This window comes from Trachemys scripta, chromosome 2, assembly GCF_013100865.1.
Source record: "Trachemys scripta elegans isolate TJP31775 chromosome 2, CAS_Tse_1.0, whole genome shotgun sequence".
Taxonomy (NCBI): Eukaryota; Metazoa; Chordata; order Testudines; family Emydidae; genus Trachemys; species Trachemys scripta.
In genome coordinates this window covers 151859386-151880910 of record NC_048299.1, presented here as the reverse complement: position 1 = coordinate 151880910, position 21525 = coordinate 151859386, and the positions used below count along the sequence as shown (strand labels likewise).

Here is a 21525-nt window from a genome sequence, read left to right as displayed (position 1 = left end):
AAGGTTTTTGAATTAAATAAAATTGCCCTAAATATAGTCAGCCACATGCTTAAGGAAATAAAAATCGGTGACAGGTCCATGTGCAGAGCAAAGCCAACAAGGGAGTGAACTGTTATTTTCCAGCTTCCAAGGAAGTTGGCAAATAGTAGAAACTAACAGGAAAAACAGTCACACAACAGGATCTTTTTATAAACAATTATTATTATTCCTATGTGTTGTTTGGTGCCATTCAATAAAAATAAAAACAGCTCCTGACTCAGTGAGTTTACAATCTCATTGTCACCTATTAGTTTTTACAGTGGGGCTTAGGGGCTCCAACCCACATCATTATGCTCACAGCTGTATAAATGCTTTGTATGAAACAGTTCCTGCCCTGAAGAGCTCAAAATCTAAAGAAACAAGACAGGCAACTGGTAGGAAAGACAAAAAGTGACTCACCTAAGCTCACACAGCACCAGAGTCAGGATTAGAAGTCAAGTCTTCTAGTCCAACATCATAACTACTAGACTACAAAGGTCACAACAGTACAAACAGCCTAGAGTCCCTCTGACTTCTGCATATCTGATTCTGGGCTCATTTTCTACTGGCCTGGATCTTGCAAACTTCTCCACACAAACAGACTCTTGCTCACGTGAAGATCAGTTTACAGGGCTGAGGCCTTGATTGATTTTTATAAATTCCCTTCCTGTGGGAAACCTGGGATTTTGATCAGTGGGTTTCTTTCACTCATTAGTATCTGTAACTATTTGCAGCATGAAAAGTGCTGTAGATGTGCTAGATGCTAATGATCAAGATTTTATTTCCACGGTTGCATTCGGCCAGGGTGAGCTTGTGGAACTGTCTCTCTTTGGAGAGGGCTGTTCCTCCTTAAGGCCACATTTCAGCTTCTAGCAACAAGCCTGAGGCTGATTGGGTGAAGTACTGACCCCACTCACCTAATCTGACTTTATAAATGGCTTGAGAGGGGTAGGTCTCTGTTTGCAGGGAGTGTTAGTGCCAGTCCCTTTAGCAGACTATTTTAAGTTGTGTGAGTGAGGTGAGTTATCAAATACAAATGTTAGCAAACACTTATTTTTCTTTTAAAGCTTCCTCTTGCAGTTAGCAATGTCTGTGTCCTGGGAAGAGCTGTAACCTGAGGGTACTGTATTGTGTGTCCTAAATGTCTCCTGGAAGGCAGAGATTTGCTGTCCTCTTATGTGTGGCTAGTGCTACGGATGTAGTGGTAGGATTGCTGTAGGAGCTCAAAGGGATTAGGCTCACAACACCATTGATGGTCGGGGGATTTGGACTTGAAAATTGCAGCTGTGCTGTTTGGAGAGGGTATCCCCTAGGAATAACCAGGGACACAACAGTGATGCTATGAAACTGTAACTTGCCCTATCTTGCCAGTGCTGGGGACAAGCAGGGATCTGATTTCATTGGACCAGCAGAGCAACTCCCTCTTAGCAAGTATCAGAGGGGTAGCTGTGTTAGTCTGAATATGTAAAAAGCAACAGAGGGTCCTGTGGCACCTTTAAGACTAACAGAAGTATTGGGAGAATAAGCTTTCGTGGGCAAGAACCTCACTTCTTCAGATGCAACGACCCCTGTTCTAGGATATGGTAACACCCTGTTATAGAGAGATCTGATGACTGTCCATGTATTATATCTCGCTAAACAAAAGTTCACTTTTACAAGGATTGGTTTTGTTTCTGATAGTTACCTGGCAGGGATTTGTAAACTTTTTTTAAACTTCCAAAATAAATGGGTGGGAGGGGTTGTTGGAAAAACTAGAAATGGTGCAGAGAAGCGCCATACAGATTTGAGGGCTGGAAAATGTCTTGCATCTGAAGAAGTGAGGTTCTTACCCAGGAAAGCTTATGCTCCCAATAGTTCTGTTAGTCTTAAAGGTGCCACAGGACCCTCTGTCCCTCTTAGCAAGCACTGAAAGAGCCAAGTATCTTGCCCTAGCATAGTGGCTGTGATCAATGCTGGTGAGGGGGAGCAGTCTTGTGGAAGTCAATAGCAATGCTCTTGATGGTCAGGATCTGACTTCTCAGGCTGTAAGCACCCGCCACTCTGCTGGAAAGCCATTGGCTCTGGAGTTGTTTGGCACCACTTATAATCAGACCCTAAGTGTTTGAGATTGGGCCCTTTGTTGCTCTTGTTTTACTCCGCTAATAAACACTGGCTACTACAGTTTGTAGTGATCCTGCTGCAAAGAATTGCTGGTGCCCTTGCTAATCTCCAATGTGTTTAAGTGTCCAGTTCTGGTGTTAAAAAGGTGCATAGAGAGATTTTGCTCAGTTTAATAAAATCACTAGAAATGACTGGGTGTAACGACCCCTGTTCTAGGATATGGTAACACCCTGTTATAGAGAGATCTGATGACTGTCCATGTATTATATCTCGCTAAACAAAAGTTCACTTTTACAAGGATTGGTTTTGTTTCTGATAGTTACCTGGCAGGGATTTGTAAACTTTTTTTAAACTTCCAAAATAAATGGCGGGGAGGGATTGTTGGAAAAACTAGAAATGGTGCAGAGAAGCACCATACAGATTTGAGGGCTGGAAAATGTCTCTCCTTGTGCTCTTTGAGTCTCTCAGTCTCTTTAGTTTACCAAAAAGAAGATTGAGAGGTAACTTAATTAGTGTTTAAGTAGCTTCATGGGGAGAAAATACTAGGTCCTCAGAGTCTATAATCCTGTGGAGAAAGGTATATCAGGAGCCAATGGCTGGAAGCTGAAGCCAGAAAAATTCCAGTTGGAAACAAGGCCCAAATGAACAGTGAGGGGGTTAACTACTATTGGAAAAAACTGGGATGGGAATGGTGGATTCTTCAGATCCAAACAGAGTTTAGTCAAACCCAAATTATTGGGTTCAATACTGGGGTAATTGGGTGAAAACTTAATGGCCTGTAAAATACAGGAGGTCAGACTAAACGATCTAATGCTTCTTTCTGGCCTGAATTCTGTGGAAAACTTAAATCCTATATCAGTGGGGCTGTTGCAAAGTTTTTTAGCTTAGTAAAGACTCCACTCTAAATAACATCTTCTTCCTTCCCAGGAAAGTAAATCCTAGGAACCATGGCTCTTAACAGTAGTGCCAACAGCAGCAGTAAATCTGAGAAGCCAGTGTCTCTAATCTGGGGTAAGAACCTGTCTCTCATGACTGCTTCTGGGGATATAATTTCTGTGTATACTGTGACTAAGAGCCATGAATGCAGCTGAAACAAGTTTCCATTGACTTGTCCTCCCTCCCATCTGCTTGTTTCTGTCCACCTGTTTCATCTTGTTGTCTAGACCAGTGATTCTCAACCAGGGGTACGCAGAGGTCTTCCAGGGGGTACATCAACTCATCTAGATATTTGCCTGGTTTTGCAGCAGGCTATGTAGGAAAGCACTAGCAAAGTCCGTACAAACTAAGATATCATACACTGACTTTATACTGCTCTATATACTAGACACTGAAATGTAAGTACAATAGTTATATTCCAATCAATTTGTTTAATTCTATGGTAAAAATGAGAACGTAAGCAATTTCTCAGTACTCGTGCTGTGACACTTTTATTTTATTATGTTTGATTTTGTAAGCAAGTAGTTTTTAAGTGAGGTGAAACTTAGGGTAGGCAAGACAAATCAAATGCCCGAAAGGGGTACAGTAGACTGGAAAGGTTGAGAACCGTACAAACACAGGAGGGCAGGGAGGACCATATGTCTTCCTGTCCGGTGCCTAGCACAACGGGGCCCCAACCTCTGTACTACTGCAATATAAGCTGTAATAACTAGGTGGGTTTGGGCTACTTCAGGAAGTGTATTCCAAGGCTCCCCTGAAAATCACAGCCCTCAGCTGAAATGAAACCATTCTTCCAAGGGGCAGAGAGGCTCTGCCTCTCGGTGACCAACCAAATAACTGGAACCCTTGAAAACCTGCCCCTCTGGAGGGAGGCAGGCTCCAGTGGTAGGTATCTGGAGAGTGCTCTCATCTAGAGATGAGGATGTGCTTAGGTTGTTGTGGGCCTCAGGACAGCCATCTGCCTGAAAATCATCTCAGTACAGTCTCCTCTTTAGTCTATCTCTGAGTTGAGCAGTCCAATTACTTTGTACCTCCTTAAACTGCCACCCAATTCTTCTTCTCTCCCTAATCTCTTAGGAAGTGAACTCTTCCCCTGTGTCTTAAGCATCTCTTAGCTCCCGTTGGTCAACACCTGTGGCAGCTCCACGGGACAATGTTTTGGCTCTAATATCAACCTTCCTGATAGGTGCAGGAAGCAGAGAGAAGCTTTGGGGAGCCAAACTGCTGCCTCTAGTTTGGGAGCACTTATGTATTGGCGGCTTCTCTCATGTGTCTTCTCCTACCCCCCCTTACCAAAAACGAGGTGTGGTGAAAGCACCATCTCTGACACTTCAGCCTAGACGTGACTCAGCTGAGAATGGGGCGGGCGGTGGGCTGAGCTGACCTGATGGGGCCTCTGCCTCATCCACAGGATGTGAACTAAACCATGAGAAGCAAACCTATACATTCAAGATCCCAGATGAATGGAAGTATGAGCAGCAGCTGGCCCTGCGGACAGTGAGTACCTGGCCTGTCCTTGCCCGTAGAGGGTTATCGGGCAGGGTGTGGGCGCTGGTGTTTGAAGTGGGTAGCTGAGCACAGGCTGGCCTAGGAAGCTAATATAAGGACATGGAGAGGAAGAGAAGACCCCTAATCTAGGTACCATGATGTTCAGATATGACCAATCCCACTTCTGGAACCATCTGGCATGCAAACCCTGCAGGGAGAGAAGAGAACAGCCTCATTACTCCCTTGCCTGGGGCCGTGCACTCATTCATGCTTGTTGACATTACTGGCCCTACAGCACCTGTAACATGGGTCTCTGCATGGCAGTTCAAAGGGCACTGCCACCAGACCAGCCTGCCCAAGTCCCTTCAGTGCAACCATTTCCTGCAAGGCTGGCCTGCTCCAGCCATAGAAGGGAGGGACATGTTTTGCAGAGGAGTATCTATGCTCTGTCCCCCACTGTCTGCTCCTGTGTTCATGTCCACAAGGGCTGCTGTGGAAGAACAACCTGTGCGGGGTGATAGGCCCTAATTCTCCCACCTCTGATCTCTGCCAGGGTAAATGGCTGCCCTGATCAGTCAGTCAAGGAAGCCACTCTCCATTGGGACTGGCAGAAAGTGTGGTGGAGCTCTAATGAGCAGTGGCAGGGTCTTCCTTATTGGCTTATAGGCTTTAGTAGGGTTGCCATCTCTGAGGCACAAAATACCAAGACCTTTCCTGAACCCATAAAACTGGACAGCTGGCAGTGTGTATGGAGCACCCTCCCAGATTTCCTGGACAGGGACCCCAAAGGGATGGTCCTGAGAACCTGGATGGGATCAACCCTAGGCTAGGGCCCTATAAACTTGTCTGGAACCCTCCTTCCCAGGTCTGGAGTTTGGCGGGGGGGAGAAGTCTAGAGTTGGAGCCTTCACAGATGTTGCTGGAGTTCTGCCACTAAAGGGGTACTGATGACTCATGCTTTCACCCAAAGATCTGCCTAGGAGAAAAAGCCAAAGATGAGTTCAATGTTGTGGAGATTGTACCCTCTGAGGACAGCCAGGATACCACGCCTGTGCCCCTAGCAACTCTGAAACCTTCAGTACTGCCAATGGTGAGTGCCCACTCATCATTCTCTTAAAGGACTCTGGTGGGGGACAATGACACTGAACTGGGCTTAGCTCAGATCAAGCATAAAGTCCAACCAGAGATGGGCCTGAACAAAAACACAAGATCTGAATGGCTTGTGGCCAGAACCCTGTAGTTTGGCTCAGCTCACTAGAAAAGGCAGTGCAGGAGGATGAGGGGGAAAGCTGAAGGCCCATATAACCTGTGACATTAATCTCTTCCAGGCCACCATGGTGGGGGTTGAGCTGACTCCTCCTGTCACCTTCAGGTTGAGAGCTGGCTCTGGCCCAGTCTACATCACTGGACAACACGTTACATGTAAGCGAATGGAGCGAGGTAGGAAGAGGGGATCTGAGCCCAAGTCAACCCTGGTGTAAATGTAATGCAATGCCCATTGGCTCCAATGGGAGCTGCACTTGCTGGATCTACTCTGTCCCCTAGAGGATGTCCAAGGCCTACCCAAGTGCCAACACCTTGGGAATTCAGTGACTTTCCACCATCTCCAGGCACAGGAAGGGCACAACGTCCCACTGTCAGAGCAGGGGCGCTGCATGCCTCTAACCACAGGTTCTCTTCCCTACCCTTTCCTCCAGGCAGAATAGCTGGCAGGTGTGCTCTGGGGATAGTGGCTAGTTCTAAAGACTCCCACTCCTACCAAGGAGTCACTAACCTCAGTGACACATCTAGGTAACTTGAGCTGTGCTGCAACCTACGTTCTCAATGGGGCCAAAATCGGCTCAAGTTAGCGTCTCTTTGGAATGAGGAGCATCTCTGCCATTACTAACTGCAGCTTGTTGGGCTTGCTCTAATCAGGGCCCAGAATAAAGCCAAGTGCGTAAGTTCCCCAATATGAGCAGCAGGTCACTGAGAGGCATCAGCGTGTCTAGCCGCTTTAAGGGTGCGTGAACAGCTCTGAGCCAAGGCTGCTCTGCTTTGCAGTGGTACCAGATCTCTCCTGGGATGAGGAGGAGGAGGAGGAAGAGGAAGAGGTGGCTGAGGAAGAAGAATCTCAGGAGGATTCTCCCCCCAAAGCCATCAAGCATCCAGCTTCCAACAAGCGGGGTAGCATTGCCAAGGTACTGCAAGAACTGTCAAACGAAGAGCACCCACTGTCAGTCGCATGGCCCAATTCCTCCCTGGCGGCACCACTAATTCCCTGGTGGACCTGCTGGTTCTGAATCTGTCCCCGGGTGTGGAGGTGACTAGTGAGAGAGTAGAGTGAACTAGCCTATCTAGTCTCCAGGGCCTTGCAGAATCTTGCTGGCTCACCCAATGAACCCTGAGAAGCGGCTGATGTTCTGCTGGAGGTGATTTATCCAGCATGAGACTCCTGAGTGCTTGTGACCACTGAAGACTGCATTGCTGTCCCCAAGAGTCCTGGGGGTATCAATATGGAGATATCTATCTCATAGAACTGGAAGGGACCTTGAAAGGTAATCAAGTCCAGTCCCCTGCCTTCACAGCAGGACCACGTGCTATCTGTTTTTTTGTTTTGTTTTGTTTTTTTGACCCAGATCCCTAAATGGCCCCCTCAAGGATTGAACTCACAACCCTGGGCTTAGCAGGCCGGGTAATGAGTGTCTTGGTTAAATTGCAGTGTAGCTAACTATATGTAATGTTCTGCTCCCTAACCTCCTCTTCCCCGCCCCCTGTCAAATGAACACTGCATCCTCCAATGCTGCTGCCCTAACCTGTTGCATAGTATTGCTAAGGGTTTAACAGCTATGCTCTAGCCCAGAGGTGGCTGCATTTCAGTGGTGAGCATATAGCTTCCAAGTCACTGCTATCTCTGGAATGTATTCTATGGTGCTTGGACCCCTCCCTTCACCTGGGAAAGTCCCACATGGACAGACTGTTTTCTTGCTGCTACAGCTGATCTATGCCTGTGCAATAACCTGTTTTCCTGCTATAGGGATAAGCTACACAATTCTTCCTACTTTGGAGAATTATGCTCGGGCAGTTCAAAAAAATGTCCTCTCCCCACCCGTGACATAGAACTTGTGCTAGCCTTGTCAAATTTAACTCAATCTTTCTTCTTCCCAGAAGAAGAAGATGGAGAAAGAGGAAGAGAAGTGAGTATAATCAATGGTGCGGTGCAGGGGAGTCAAACAGTCTGGATAGCACCCTCTAGATGAGATGGTGGGAATACTGCCTGACCGATCTCTGGCACAGGTGGAAGCTAAGGATCTCATGGCAAGAGGGGACTAGAATTCCATAGGCCAGGAAACACACAGTGACATTGACTAACCTCCAGGTCTATGGGAGATAATAGCCTTTTGGCTAGTCCCAGCAGTGCTGCGCTGGTGCCTAACTCTGGTAAAGAGCAAAGGGATAACTGTCCTGTGAATTGCTATGGGAAATCCTAGAGGAACACTGGCATGCCCTTATCCCCATCACATGTGCCCAAAGCCACCAGTTAGGTCTAAGTAACTTCATGCTAAAAACCTAAACACTAACATCTGGATTGTCCCAGGGAGAGGCAGAAGCTCAGTATCTGTCGTTAGATCTGTGAACGTATGGCATGAGTTTTCAGGAGTGAAGCTAATCTCAATCCTTCTCTTCCCTTCTTTTCTGAGTAGCAGCGTTCCTTCTGATGATGATGTCCTTCCCAGCAAGGTAAGAAGCCAAGCACTGATCTCTGTGCCCCTTGGGACAGACTGAGGGAGAAACATGAATAGCATTAATGCTGGCTTGAGAAGCGTTTCACTGTGGCAGTCTCTTCTGAAGCAAACGTGGTTTTTAAAGCTGTCCCTCTGTTCTGCACGGGGCTCCCGTTTCTATTTCATCTGTGGCTGCTTTATCTCTGCGTCGCTGTCTCTAGAGCTGAATGACTAGTATTAGTCAAAGGTAAAAAGTCACTCTGCAAATGACTCAGTCTATCTAAATCACTTGCTGAAAAAATGAGTACCAGATATTCTAGCAGCTGGTGGGTGTCTGCCACATGCCACTATCTGCTTCTAATTAGCTGGCAACCCCTGAAATAGGGCAGACAGTCAAACATGAAAACACCACCCTGGCAGGAAAAATAACCAACAGGCATATGGATAACTAAACCTGGGCTTAGATCTGCACGCTCGTGAATTGAGCTCTTGCTGTCTAGTTCTAATGCCTCATCACTTTCCATGTGCTGTTGTGGGAGCAATGCAGAGTCGCTCTGCATTAACATCTTGGCCTAGTGAGTGGGGCCATTGAATCTGGGGGTGCCTAGCCACTGGCCTGTGCTACTCTAAAGCCATAGCCTTGCTTTGTTCCCTTTGCAGGGAAGAGGAGCTGGCAGAGGGAGAAAGCCAGCAGTGAAGAAATAGACTGATCTGCAGCGAGGTATCTACAAGGTAAGGCTGTTCTGCAAACCGCAGGCTGGCTGAGTAGAGCAAGCCACCAAGATGAGGCCTTGCCAAGGAGATGAGCTGATGGCTGTACTGTCATGGAGAGACCAATATTGTGTCCCAGGTTCCCCATGCATGCAGTGGCTAGGGGAACCATAACCGTCTGGCCACTCCATTGTCCTCCCTGGGGGCAAATGCTGGATGCACTATGCTATATTTAGTGGTGCTGTGTGAGGAAAATGGCTAATCAAATGCCACCTAATTGGGGATGGGTATTTAAGGAGAGGACTAAGGATTACAACACAACGGGATTCGGATAATCCACTAAGTAGAATCCTTCCGGCAGGAAGCTACTGGCATAGTATCTAGCTGCTAGCAAAATGGTCTAGCAGCCTATGCCTGGAGGTAGGACTCCCAGGTTCTGACTGACTTACTGTGTCGTTCACTGCTCTGTAGTGCTCTGAAGCTATACAAATGCTCATATTGTGCACTGGCTCCGAACCAACTGGAATCCATCTGTGGGGCAAGGTAACTTTGTGGGAGGTACAAACTAGTGACTTGTCTCTGGAGAACTCATCTGGCACAGAAGTGCTCCAGGACTTTGCCCTTATGCCATGCGAAGATCTGACTTCTGTTTCCCCTTGCCTTCTAGGGCCTGGTACAGAAGAGACCAGAGAGATTTTTGTGCTGTTTTCTGTAAATGTCTTTAGAAAAAATAAAGGGCCTTTTATTTTGCACCCTGGGTTTCACTTTCTTCTTAAGCCTGGAAGAGGGTGGGGCACCTCTGGACAGAGCAAGAGACTCCAAGGAGCCAAAGCCAGAATTTCAGGATGGACTCAGGCCCCACAACTAGGGTCAGATTTTTTTCCTTCAGCAGCTTCAAATTCTAGCCATAGTCTAGTTTTGGCGGCACACCTTAGACCAGTCCATGTTCCACTATCTCCCCACAGCCTGGGATTTGCAGGCATTGTTGGTAAGAGGCTTTCAGATACAACAGCACCAGGGCGAGGCCTTAATGCTTCAGCTGCAGGTCGTCTACCAAACAGGCAACAGCAGTGGGTGTTACGCTGTAGGGACAATTGCCCAGCTTGTATAGGGTCACATGATGAGAATACCTAAGACTTTCCCCTTCAAATCATGTGGAGGGGGCATGATCTTCTTCATGAACAACGGCAGGTCATGGTGTAAGACACCTTGAACCCCCAGTAGAAACCTCCGATTAGTCATTGACTCCCCTCCTGCTGCATGCTCCAAGCCCTAGCTAAATCTTCTAGACCCTTCCTCTTCAGGATGAGAAATAGCTTCCAGCCTCCTGGGCTGGAGTCCTGACCTTCTGAGCAGCTTGATCAGCTGTGCCAAAAGGCTGCTCTGCTGGAGTGAACACCCTGCTGTCTCTAGCAGTGTAGTACTGCTCTGGTGCTGTAGAGGACAGCACTGCAAAAGGAAAGAGCTCAGCAGCCTTCTGGTTTGCTGGAGGCTGGGCTCCCAGCGCCTTGGGGAGTATGGAACGCAGTTTCATGGGCGGATGTCTGCCAGCTCTTTCTGAGCCCAGTGAGACTGGAATGGCATCTCTGGCTGAGCAGGGATGCTGTCTAAATGAGCCACTGTACAGATCTCTCGTTTTCTATAGAGAGATCCCATCTGCTTTGGTAACAATGCGTAGCCTCAAACTCAGTCTGGTTCTGATCCTGAACCAGCTCATGGCAGGGAGCCAGCCTTGTTCACAGGGGGGCTGAGAGACATTGAACCAAACTGTAAACCCTGTATATGATGGAAACCGCTTCAAGCCAGGGGTGCAGCAGTACTCCCCAGCACCCTCGTTCCAGCACCTATGCTTGTTCAGAAATGTCACCCCACACTGTCAGGCTAAAGCCCCAGAAATGGCACTGGTCTCTGCTCAGACAGTGACTGGAGGCTGCTAGGGCAGACTCTCTTATCTCTCCTAGTCTGTCAGCTTCCTTCTACCCCCTTGAGCCAGCTCAGATTATTAATAACCCTGTATATCTGTCAGGACCTGGGGCAGCATCTGCTACAGCCGTAGACTGAGGTCCGTATGGGGTATGCTAGCCTTTCCCATGGGCTGTCCAGCCTGTAGCTGTGCAGCTAGAACTGGGAACATGGCAGTGAGGAGACAGGGCAGCCTCTGCTGCTTGGCATGCACCAGAAGCCAGTCTGTGCACAGGGCCGTCAGGCTGCACTGGCAGCCAGCAGACATGACCTAACTGGGAGAGGTACAAAGGGAAGGGACTGCGGAGTGAGCAATGTGCTCACTGGGCTATGCTGGCTGGAGCGGCGCAGCATTGGCTGGGTGCCATCCACCTAATGCAAGGGCTTCTCCTCCCAGGGATGGTGACCCCCACGAGAGGGCAGCCTGCCCCTCTGCCATCCCTGGCCTACTTCTGACCCCATTGTCTGTGCACAAACCTCCCTGCTCAGCCTGACTGAGACCCTTTGCTGTCCTGCATGGAATGTGCAGCAGAAGCTCTGTGAGGAGGGGGATGTCTAAAGCAGGGGTAGGCAACCTATGGCACACATGCCAAAGGCGGCACGCAAGCTGATTTTCAGTGGCACTCACACTGCCCGGGTCCTGGCCACCGGTCCAGGCGGGCTCTGCATTTTAATTTAATTTTAAATGAAGCTTCTTAAACATTTTAAAAACCTTATTTACTTTACATACAACAATAGTTTAGTTCTATATTATAGACTTATAGAAAGAGACCTTCTAAAAACTTTAAAATGTATGACTGGCACATGAAACATTAAATTAGAGTGAATAAATGAAGACTCGGCACACCACTTCTGAAAGGTTGCCGACCCCTGCTCTAAAGGGTGGTCTCTGCCCAGCTGCTCCTGCAGTAGCTGGCGTCCCCATCTCTCCCCCTCCCCCTGCAATGCATCTGCAGGAGGGAAGCTAAATAGGGGCCACTTAACATGTGAGCTGGGACCTGACTGCAGAGAGCCTGATGGAGGTGGTGACAGGTTTAGTGCTGGGGGGTGGGAAGCAGGAACAGAGGCTTCTGCTACTGAATCCAACTGCTGCTCTGCTGGCCAGGCTCCCAATTTGTCCAGGGCTATAAAAACTCTGCAGTCCTAGAGATGGATGGCCGCGGACACTGGGTGGTCTTCAGCTTGCCGTGCTGGGCCACCCCATTTCTGCTTGGAATACAAGGGCCTGGGAGTGCTGCTGTGTCAGGGTGAGAGTAAGGGGCAGAGATTCCTGAGCTCTCCACTGCCCTTCTCAGAGACCTTTCTTGGGGATGACTACGCTCCACTAAAAGGCCCCATAATGCCCACTTCCAGAGGCTGGGTCAGCTGAGCGGGGCACAGCCTAGAGTCTGGGCTCTGAAACCCGACCCCTCACAGGGCCTCCAGGCCAAGCCAGAATGTCGGCACTCCCATGTTCTAGCGCCGCATCCCAAGACTGAGCTGGGCCGTCTCTTAGCGTAATGCAGACGGACCCATGATGTCCCCTCAGACCTGACTTACAGCCACCACTGCTGGCTCCTATGGCTCTAAGCCTGACCCCCACTCTCAGTTCCACCCCTGCCCCTCCCAGAAGGGGACTGGAGCTATCTGACCATTGAAGAACCCACTGCCCCTGCCTGGAATCACTGGTGACTGTGGCTAGAACAGCGGGGTAACGTTCAACTCCCGGCCAAGGTGCCATGCGACCTTTAATAAGCTAGATTGGCCAGGGTCTTGTTTTGATAACCCCAGCAGCACCAGGCCTCTTATGCCAGCTGGGGCATCACATGCTCCCCTAATTACCAGGTCACCCACAGAGGCAAACCCAGCTGTTCCATTTAAGGGAAGCAGTAAAGTGGGTTGCTGGCTCTAGGAGTGCTGGGCTGGCCACCCGGCATGGCCGCAGCATCTGCCTTCCATGCTAAACAGATCTGACAGCCCCTTCTATTGACCCCAAAGCCGTGCTAGGACAAGCTTTCACTCTACAGAGGCAGAAACTGACACATACCTGCTCCTGTATTTTCCACTCCATGCATCTGATGAAGTGGGTTCTAGCCCACGAAAGCTTATGCCCAAATAAATTTGTTAGATTCTAAGGCTCCACAGGGACTCCTTGTTGTTTTTGCTGATACAGACTAACACAGCTACCACTCTGAAATATAGCACAGTGAGGGTCTCATGCAGGGTATCCAGAACCCAGGAGTCCTGCCTTCTGCTTTGGCTACAAGACCATCCAACCCAGACATTAAGCTCACCTCCCAAGCTTTTCCAAACTGTAGATGTTTACCCTACCATCCTTGGCCAAAATGTCCCTTACTGCCCCCTTCCTGTGTGTGGCTTGGTTGTGATGCTGCACCCCAGATGCAGTTGCATTTCAGTGAAGGAGCCTTTTACTGGTGCAGTTTGTGAAGTGCTTTAGGATAGCTGGCACCCCTTACTCTGTAAAACATTCATCTTCATTGCCATTAGCAGTGGGGCCTGCACAGATCACCCCCACAATGCTCTGGAGTTTCTCTCTGAAGCAGTAGATGCCCCTCTCTTAAAAGCTCATATCCTAGCAGACAGCTCAAAAGTCCCTCTAGGAGAACCCCCTTCGCCACCCCCACTCCCCCCAAACACACACACACACACACACACACAGTCTGTCCCCAGAGTAACAAGTGTGGCTGTGAATAGGAGACAATAGTGGATTACCAAGCAGCAGGAGAGACAATTATAACCCATTGACCTGGCCTTGGTCTGGAGTTAGCAGGTATTTGTGGCAGGTCTGCCACCCCTCCGAGCATATTGGGAGACTGCTGTGCTGCGAGATTGGCTCCAAGAGGGGAGCAAAACCTTCCACAATGGCCAGCTTTAATTTTCTTCCACGAGTGTGGAAGGGAGAGCTGCCCTGGGGGGGGGGGGGGGGAGGGGGATGAACCAAAAGGGATTGCTGCTATCCCTGGGGAGGGAAGGGGGTGAGAGGGGGAGGGAGGGAGAGAGAGAGATAACGAATGAGAGGGTTAGGGGTGCAGAAGGGAATATCTGATCAGCTGTTTACTACATACACACACACACACACACACGCAATGTACTCCCCCTCGAGCCCCAGGTATTGCCATGAGACTCAGCCTGTCATTCTCCCTGCGGAGATGAAACTGATTAAAGATGGAGTCTCCGAGAAAACCATTCCAGCAGCAAGATCTCCCAGGCTGCAGAGCCAGCCTCCTGGGAAAGGCTGGGATCCCCATCCCTTGGAACCCATAATACTATCTGGTTTGAGAATGCACTGGGGGGGATGCACCTGCCCTAGCTTCTGGGTGAGAGATGAGATGGAGCTTAATGGGGCTCTTCCCTCTGTACAGTCTGATCCCAGCAGATCTTGCTGTTTAATACTCATCCCTCGTCTCATTGCTCTCCCTGGCCTGAGCTGGGTAGCTACTTAAATCACTAAGACAGAGGGTACCTGCATCCCCTATCCAGGATGCTCCTTACAGGAGAAACCGAGGCAGTGTTGTTTAGACTGGGCAATAGAAGCCAGGTCCCAGCATGGGCTGGGGAGAGGGGACAGTTTGAACTAAAGCATATTCTTCCCACCTCCGCTGAAGTGCCAAGGCCTTGGGCAACGGTCTGTGAGCCAGAAGATGGGGCGCTAGACAGAGCTGCAGGGCAGGGTGGTCATCTCTTGGGATGGCCCTCCCCGCTGGACTGCAGGGACAATCATGAATTGATGTGGCCCTCCTGCTCCCTGCTGGCCACTGGCAGCAGCCCCAAAGTATCTGGGGGACTGGCACAGCATGGGGATGCCACAGTAAGGCTGTTATCGCATGGTCCCAGTGGCAGCCCCCTACATGGGTACCTCCTACCCTGCACTGGCACCGCCTCTCAACAGGGGAGCTGATGTGTCAGCAGGTCCCTGTTGAGCCAGGGGATGTCCCAGCATGGCCCATCCAGGCATGAGCCCTGGGTGGCACGTTCTAGGGACCCAGCGTCCCGCTGGCATTGCCCTGCCGTTAATGATCTATTTTGGCCCCAGCATGCGAGGGGAGATCAAAGGCTGGAAGTGGCAGGGCTGTGTGAAGGGCTCGGCCCCTGTGAAGATGGCGCCCACCTGTCGGGAGCTGGAGTCACACATCCAGCAGCAGACAAATGGGGATGCCATAAACGCTGGAAGCGTGAAGCCACCACTGGGTAGCTGCCGGCCAGGCCACGGTGCAGGGTGAGTCACAGCAACTGCCCACACAGGTCCAATTCCCTGGCTTCATTCCGGGGGGGGGGCCTCCTGGCTACTCAGGCCCCTCCCCTGAAAACGCTCCTCAGAGCACAGAGCCTGGAGACTTTGCGAGAGGAAAGGCGGCTGGAGGAAGCCAGAAGGGAGAAATGAGGGTTACAGCAGCAGCTCTGTCTCCAGTAGGTCGTGAGAGGAGCCAGGCGTCACTGTGGGATGCTGTTGGATGGCCGGCGTGGGCAGGGTATTGCTGTAGGGAAGCTAACTCTGCCTGACAGCCTCCAGGTCCCTTCCGGGCAGACAGAGCAGCTGGAGGAAGCTGAGCCCCTCATTCCTGCCGGGCTGCCTGTGATCCAGTTCCTTGTGGCAGCTGCAGTTCTCAGGTGGGGCTGTGATGTGCCGAGAGATCCCCTCCCTCTCACAGCCGGGCGGGCGCGGCGGCTCCCCGCAGGCCATCACTGCAGAAGATTTTGATAGGAGGCACGGCCCCACATAGCCTCTCCCCGCACAGCCCGCTTCCACAAACAGGCCCCTCCTCGCTTTGCTCTCCAGCACCTCCATGGCTGCTGGCCATGTGTTGAGCCCACAGCATGTTGGAGATGTCCCCACCACCCCTCCCTCCCTGCACAATGAGAACTGAGAAGCCCATGGGATGAAGAAGGGAGACACAGGACCTGTCCCTCAGGGTGGGGGCAGCCCAGCAGACTGTGCCCCGGTGCCAGAGATCTGTGCAGAGAGCCCTGGGGCTCCCCAAAGGCCCGGTGCTGGGGGTGCTAGAGCCAAGGAATAATCCCAGAGGCTGGCCTGTAGGGAACAGAGCCTTTATTAGAAAGGCTGCCCAGTTCTATTGAGCTTAGTGCTGGCCTGGAGACCACAGGAGGAGATGGTGAGGGATCTCTCTTTTGATCTGTTTGACCTCAATTGTACGCAAGGTCTGAGAACAAACTTTTGAAAGAGAGAGCAGTTAAGGACATAGAGGTAAATGGTAATTGGGATAAAATATAACATGGTTTTACAAAAGGTAGATCATGCCAGACCAACCTGATCCCTTTCTTTGAGAAGATAGACAAAGGAAGTGAAGTAGATGAAATCTACCTCGATTTCAGTAAGGTATGTGATACAGTTCCACATGGGAAATTATTAGTTACATTGGAGAAGATGGGGATTAAGATGAGAATTGAAAGGTGGATAAGGAACTGGTTAAAGGGGAGACTATAACAGGTCATACTGAAAGGTGAATTGTCGGGCTGGAGGAAGGTACTAGTGGAGTTACTCAGGGATCGGTCTTGGAACCAGTCTTATTTGACATTTTCATTAATGACCTTGGCACAAAACATGGGAGTGTGCTAATAAAATTTGTGGATGACACAAAATTTGGAGGTATTGCCAATATGGAGGAGGACCAGAATATCATACAGGAAGATTTGGATGACGTTGAGAACTGGAAAAAGCAATAGAGGGTCCTGGGGCACCTTTAAGACTAACAGAAGTATTGGGAGCATAAGCTTTTGTGGGTCAGAACCTCACGTCTTCAGATGCAAGCCTTGTACAAGGTCATGCACTTCAGGACCAACAAGAAGAATTTTGCTATAAGATGGGAACTTATCAGTTGAAAACAACAGAGGAGGAGAAAGACCTGGGTGTACTGGTCAATCACAGGATGACTGTGAGATGCCAATGTGATGTGGCCGAGGAAAAGTCTAATGCAGTCCTGGGATGCATGATGCGAGGTAGTTCCAGTAGAGACAGGGAAGTGTTATTACCATTATACAGGCACTGGTGAGACCTCATATGGAATACTGTGTGCAATTCTGTCTTCTGTGTTTAAGAAAAATAAATTTAGACTGGAACAGGTGCAGAGAAGGGCTACAAGGGTGATCAGAGGGATGGAGAACCTACCTTAGGAGAGGAGACTTAAGGAGCTTGGCTTCTTTAGCCTAATGAAATGAAGGCTGAATGGAGATATGATTGCTCTCTATAAATACATCAGAGAGATAAACACCAGGATGGGAGAGGTAAAGGCCAATGTTGGCACAAGAACAAATGGATATAACTGGGCATCAGTACATGTAGGCTTGAAATTCGATAGGAGTGAAGTTCTGGAACAGCCTTCCCAGGGGAATAATGGGGGGAAACAGTCTAACTTGTTTCAGGATTGAACTTGATACATTTCGGGGGGGAGGAGGTTATAATGAGATGGCCTACAATGGCACATGGCCCGTCCATGATGGCTATTAGCAAATATCTCCAACGGCCGGAGATGGGACACTGGATGGGGAGGGCTCTGAGTTACTACAGAGAAATTCTTGCCCAGGTGACTGGCTGGTGGGTCTTGCCCACAAGCTCAGGGTCTAACTCAGGGAAGCCGCAGCCAGCACATCGGTCGCCCGCGCCGCTTCTCGCCGTCCTCATTGGCCCGGGACGGCGAACCGCGGCCAGTGGGGGCCGCGATCGGCTGAACCTGCCGTGTCAGCAGGTAAATAAAACTGGCCCGGCCCGCCAGGATGCTTACCCTGGTGAGCCGCATGCCAAACGTTGCCGACCCCTGATCTAACTGATGTTTATGGCCAGGAAGGAATTTTTCCCCAAGGTCAGGTTGGCAGAGACCCTGGTTTTTTTTGCCTTCCTCTGCAGCATGGGGCATGAATCACTTGCAGGTTTAAACTAGTGTAAATGGTGAATTCTCTGTAACTTGATGTCTTTAAATCAAAATGTGAGGACTTCAGTAATGCAGCCAGAGATTATGAGTGGGCGAGGTTCTGTGGCCTGTGCTGTGGATGAGGTCAGTGTAGATGATCATGATGGTCTCTTCTGGCCTTGAAGTCTATGATTCCATTATTGGTCATATTGAGCAATTCGGTCCTTGGTTCGCTCCTTTGATTGGTCGCACTGAGAATTTTGGCCCTGAGCTTTCCCCTTTGATTGGTCACATTGAACAATACAGTGCTTGGCTCTCTCCTTGGTTGCGTTGAGAGGGTCAGTGCTCTGCCCTTTAACTCCCTCCGGCCGTTGTTATCAGCCCAGCTGACTTGTGCATGCTGGCCTCCCCCTGCACTGCCCGGCAAGCATGCCAGCCGCCGATAAGGGCCCCCACGTGCCCAGAGGATCCACACGAATGGCAGCCTTGAGCAGCAACTCCCCCAGCCCTGCCTATCGCTCCGAGGTCTCATCAGCAAGACGAGCGTCAGCCTGCAGGCACAATCTCACCCAGCTCTTTATCGCCCGCCTCCAATTCGTTCCTTGGCTGTACAGCTCTGGAGGATGGCTCTGAGCCAGCGTTTCCAGAGACGGACAGGGATAGTGCCACCTGCATGTGCAGCACCAGATCCCAACTCCCTGAGCTCTGCTTCATGGCAAGGGGCCCCCCGGCTACTCTGGAGGAACTCTGCTATGGGGGCCCCAGAGAGACCTCTCTGAGCTACCGTCAGCTCAGATGGAGACCCTGTGCAGTGAGCAGGCTAGAAGGCAAACCGCAGAGGCAGAAACATACAGGCATCTACATACATGCCACGGAGCACAGGCCTTCGTGTCACTTCTGGCCTAACAGCAGAGGTGATGGCACAGACAACAAGGTGGTCATCTAATACTGCATCAGTGTCGTATGAACCGAGAGGGCATCACACACCCACCTATAGCATCATGTGATCACATAACAGGGCATGTGATTGGACCACTAGAGCATTGTGGGACCATGGAGCATCAAGTAAACGGATGTGTAGGCAGACATACCAGCTTGATCATCATGGCCTGTCAGCCACTGAGCCATGTGAGATACGATTGCACAGGCACTGAGTGACCACATGCACTACCAGTCCAGAGGACCACGTGTCCTGTCAGCCAAGGACTGAGCACGGGACATCATGGGACCATGCCACACTGAACCTTTCACCTATGCAGCCAACTGGACATGCGACTGCATATGGGCCCTTGTGGTCACACAGCACCGTACCACTCACTCTGTCATGCATCGGACCCGTGACATGCGATTGCACATAGGAGGTCATATGATCACTTATCAGGGGGGTAGCCGTGTTAGTCTGAATCTGTAAAAAGCAACAGAGGGTCCTGTGGCACCTTTGAGACTAACAGAAGTATTGGGAGCATAAGCTTTCGTGGGTAAGAACCTCACTTCTTCAGATGCAAGTCATATGATCACTGTGTACTCTGAAGAAGTGAGGTTTCTTTACCCATGAAAGCTTATGCCCAAATAAATCTGTTAGTCTTTAAGGTGCCACCGGACTCCTTGTTGTTTTTGTGGATACAGACTAACACAGCTACCCCCAATACTGTGTACTCTGCCAACCAAGGACATGTGACCTCTCTGAAACCCCCTCTCGTTTAGGAAGTCATTCCAGGTAGTTCCCCCAGCTGAGGGTTCTCTCCTCCAGACCGCGCTGATGCTCCCCTGCCAGCTGTGGCTACATGGCAACGTTAGGCCCCCACAAGCATGTCCCCAGCAGCTGTGCTGGGTTACATGGCCGCTAGTTATAATGGGCAGGGACACTGCAGCCCCTTTGATGGCTGCTCCTGACTGGGTGTGAATAAATTCATCCTCGCCTTTGCTGAGATGCACTCAGCCCCTGGAGAGAATGCCAACTGCTTTTGGGAAAGGGCCCTCCCAGGTGAAGGGCAGGTGTCCCCTGCCTCCCATGTCCGACACAGTAAACAGAGCTGCCGCCATATCTTATTGATCTTGGCGTTCCAGCATCCCAGCCCACCTCAACTTCAGAGCAGTCCCTCTGCTCCTCTGGGTAGGTCCCATTCACGGCCCATTTGCCATGGATGCAGACAGACAAGGGGAGGAACGAGGGGCCAGGCGAGGCAGGGGAGGGGAGCTGGCAGGAAGTGCAAAGGAGGGCACATTTCACTGCCCGTGAGGACTCTGGCTATCATGCTAAAGGGCTTGGCCATCCCCAGCATCTCTTGCTGGCATGGTGGGGAGTCCCACTGAGAGTGGGGACAGGGCAAGCAGCGAGCTCAGGGCAGCGGCAACATGGCTGGGGGACAACATCCCTGTGGAGGCTGGCGTGTCTGAGCATCGTCTGAGCATCCTGCATCATCCAGACAGATGGACACACGAGCCTCAAGGACACATCAGCAAACACAAATGGTGAGGACAGAAACTGATAGTACTAGTACGTTGGCCCTTCCTCGATCCCTGTGCTGTGTTAATCTGTCCCTCCTGCTCTGTGACTATATCTTCCCTTCTTTCTTTCTCACTCATTTCCTATTTTTCCCTGGTTTCTCGCTCTCTCCGGATCTTGTGCATCAGCTGTTGTCTGAGAGGGGGAGAGAGGATAGATAGGGACTCCTGCCACCCCTCTCCCGGACTGAGCATTCCTGCTACCCATCCTTGCTCCTTGGCTTGAAAGCTCCATCCACCAGTGTGCCAAGGCCCGTCTCACAATCCTGCCATCACCTCTGCTCCCCTCCTTGCTGCAGGGCTGGTTCCCCAGCTGGCTGCTTTCCCCCTCTGCCCCAGGCCTTCTCTGGAGGACCCCTGGAAACCAGTAGTGATGATGGAAGGACCACTTGAGAGTGCCAAGGACTTTGTTTACAATCATCAGCTATACAAACACATCGTTCTGTGCGAGAAGCTGCCAGGCTAAGGTGTGGGGGGGGGGTAGTGGACTGGGGAGAGCCCCTGCCCCCTCCCTGCTCATCAGCCAGGAGCTGTTGACATCTGTTTTCATTGGGGATGCTTTGATGCCGGCTGTTCTTGATTGAAGGCAAACAGAGCCCTGGAGGCGAGTGAGGACAGGTTTCCAACCCTCAGGGGCTCCGGTGGCGTCTCGGCACAGCCATCAATAATGGTCCGAGGGGCCTCAGCTTCATTCTGGGCCTTGCAGGGGGCTCCAGCTCCTACAGACAGCTATTTGTGCTGTGTTGGAAAGACCCAAGTACCCAGATGGGCTTGCTGACTGAACTGCAACACTGCAGGAGCAGGCAGGGGACACGAGTATGTGGGATCAGAACAATGGGCCCATCTAGGCCAGTGTAGCCCCTTCCTGTCAGGCCAAATCAGATTCCTGGCCCATCGAGCCCAAAATCTCCACTGCCCAAGGGTCCCTCTACTCCACCATCCCTTCTCTCACAGCGACCACTGCTGGATACTACATAGCAGAGTGTAATACCCCCATCCTACGCCAAACAGTGCTCCATGCATGACACCCGGGGCAGTCATTTCTTACTGACCTCAGCTGGTGCCACCTATCAGCTGTATGACCTTAAGTGCCCAGATACCATGGTGATGGGCTTAGTGTAAGAACCTATGTGGGCTTTGATGCTTTGGGTCCCTCTCCCCGATTGATGCTGAGATTCTCAGGTGGGAGAGCCCATTAGTATGGTCATGACAGTATATAGCAATAGAATTATGGTTCG

At 50.6% G+C, this 21525-nt stretch overlaps 1 protein-coding gene across 2 annotated transcripts; it reads left to right on the top strand.

The window, feature by feature from the left end:
• The first annotated feature begins 961 nt into the window (after window positions 1–961).
• NPM2 (nucleophosmin/nucleoplasmin 2) lies at window positions 962–9698 on the top strand. 2 transcript variants are annotated; one of them, XM_034759411.1, is made up of 10 exons: window positions 962–1036; window positions 3046–3129; window positions 4466–4551; window positions 5513–5632; window positions 5871–5964; window positions 6586–6722; window positions 7693–7718; window positions 8226–8262; window positions 8907–8978; window positions 9625–9698. In XM_034759411.1, exons 2-9 carry the CDS (start codon window positions 3066–3068, stop codon window positions 8949–8951), a joined length of 609 nt encoding a protein of 202 aa, XP_034615302.1. In that variant the 5' UTR covers window positions 962–1036; window positions 3046–3065; the 3' UTR covers window positions 8952–8978; window positions 9625–9698. The 2 variants fall into 2 exon arrangements, with proteins under 2 accessions (XP_034615302.1, XP_034615301.1); XM_034759410.1 differs by having other exon boundaries at window positions 7690–7718.
• The last annotated feature ends 11827 nt before the right edge of the window (window positions 9699–21525 follow it).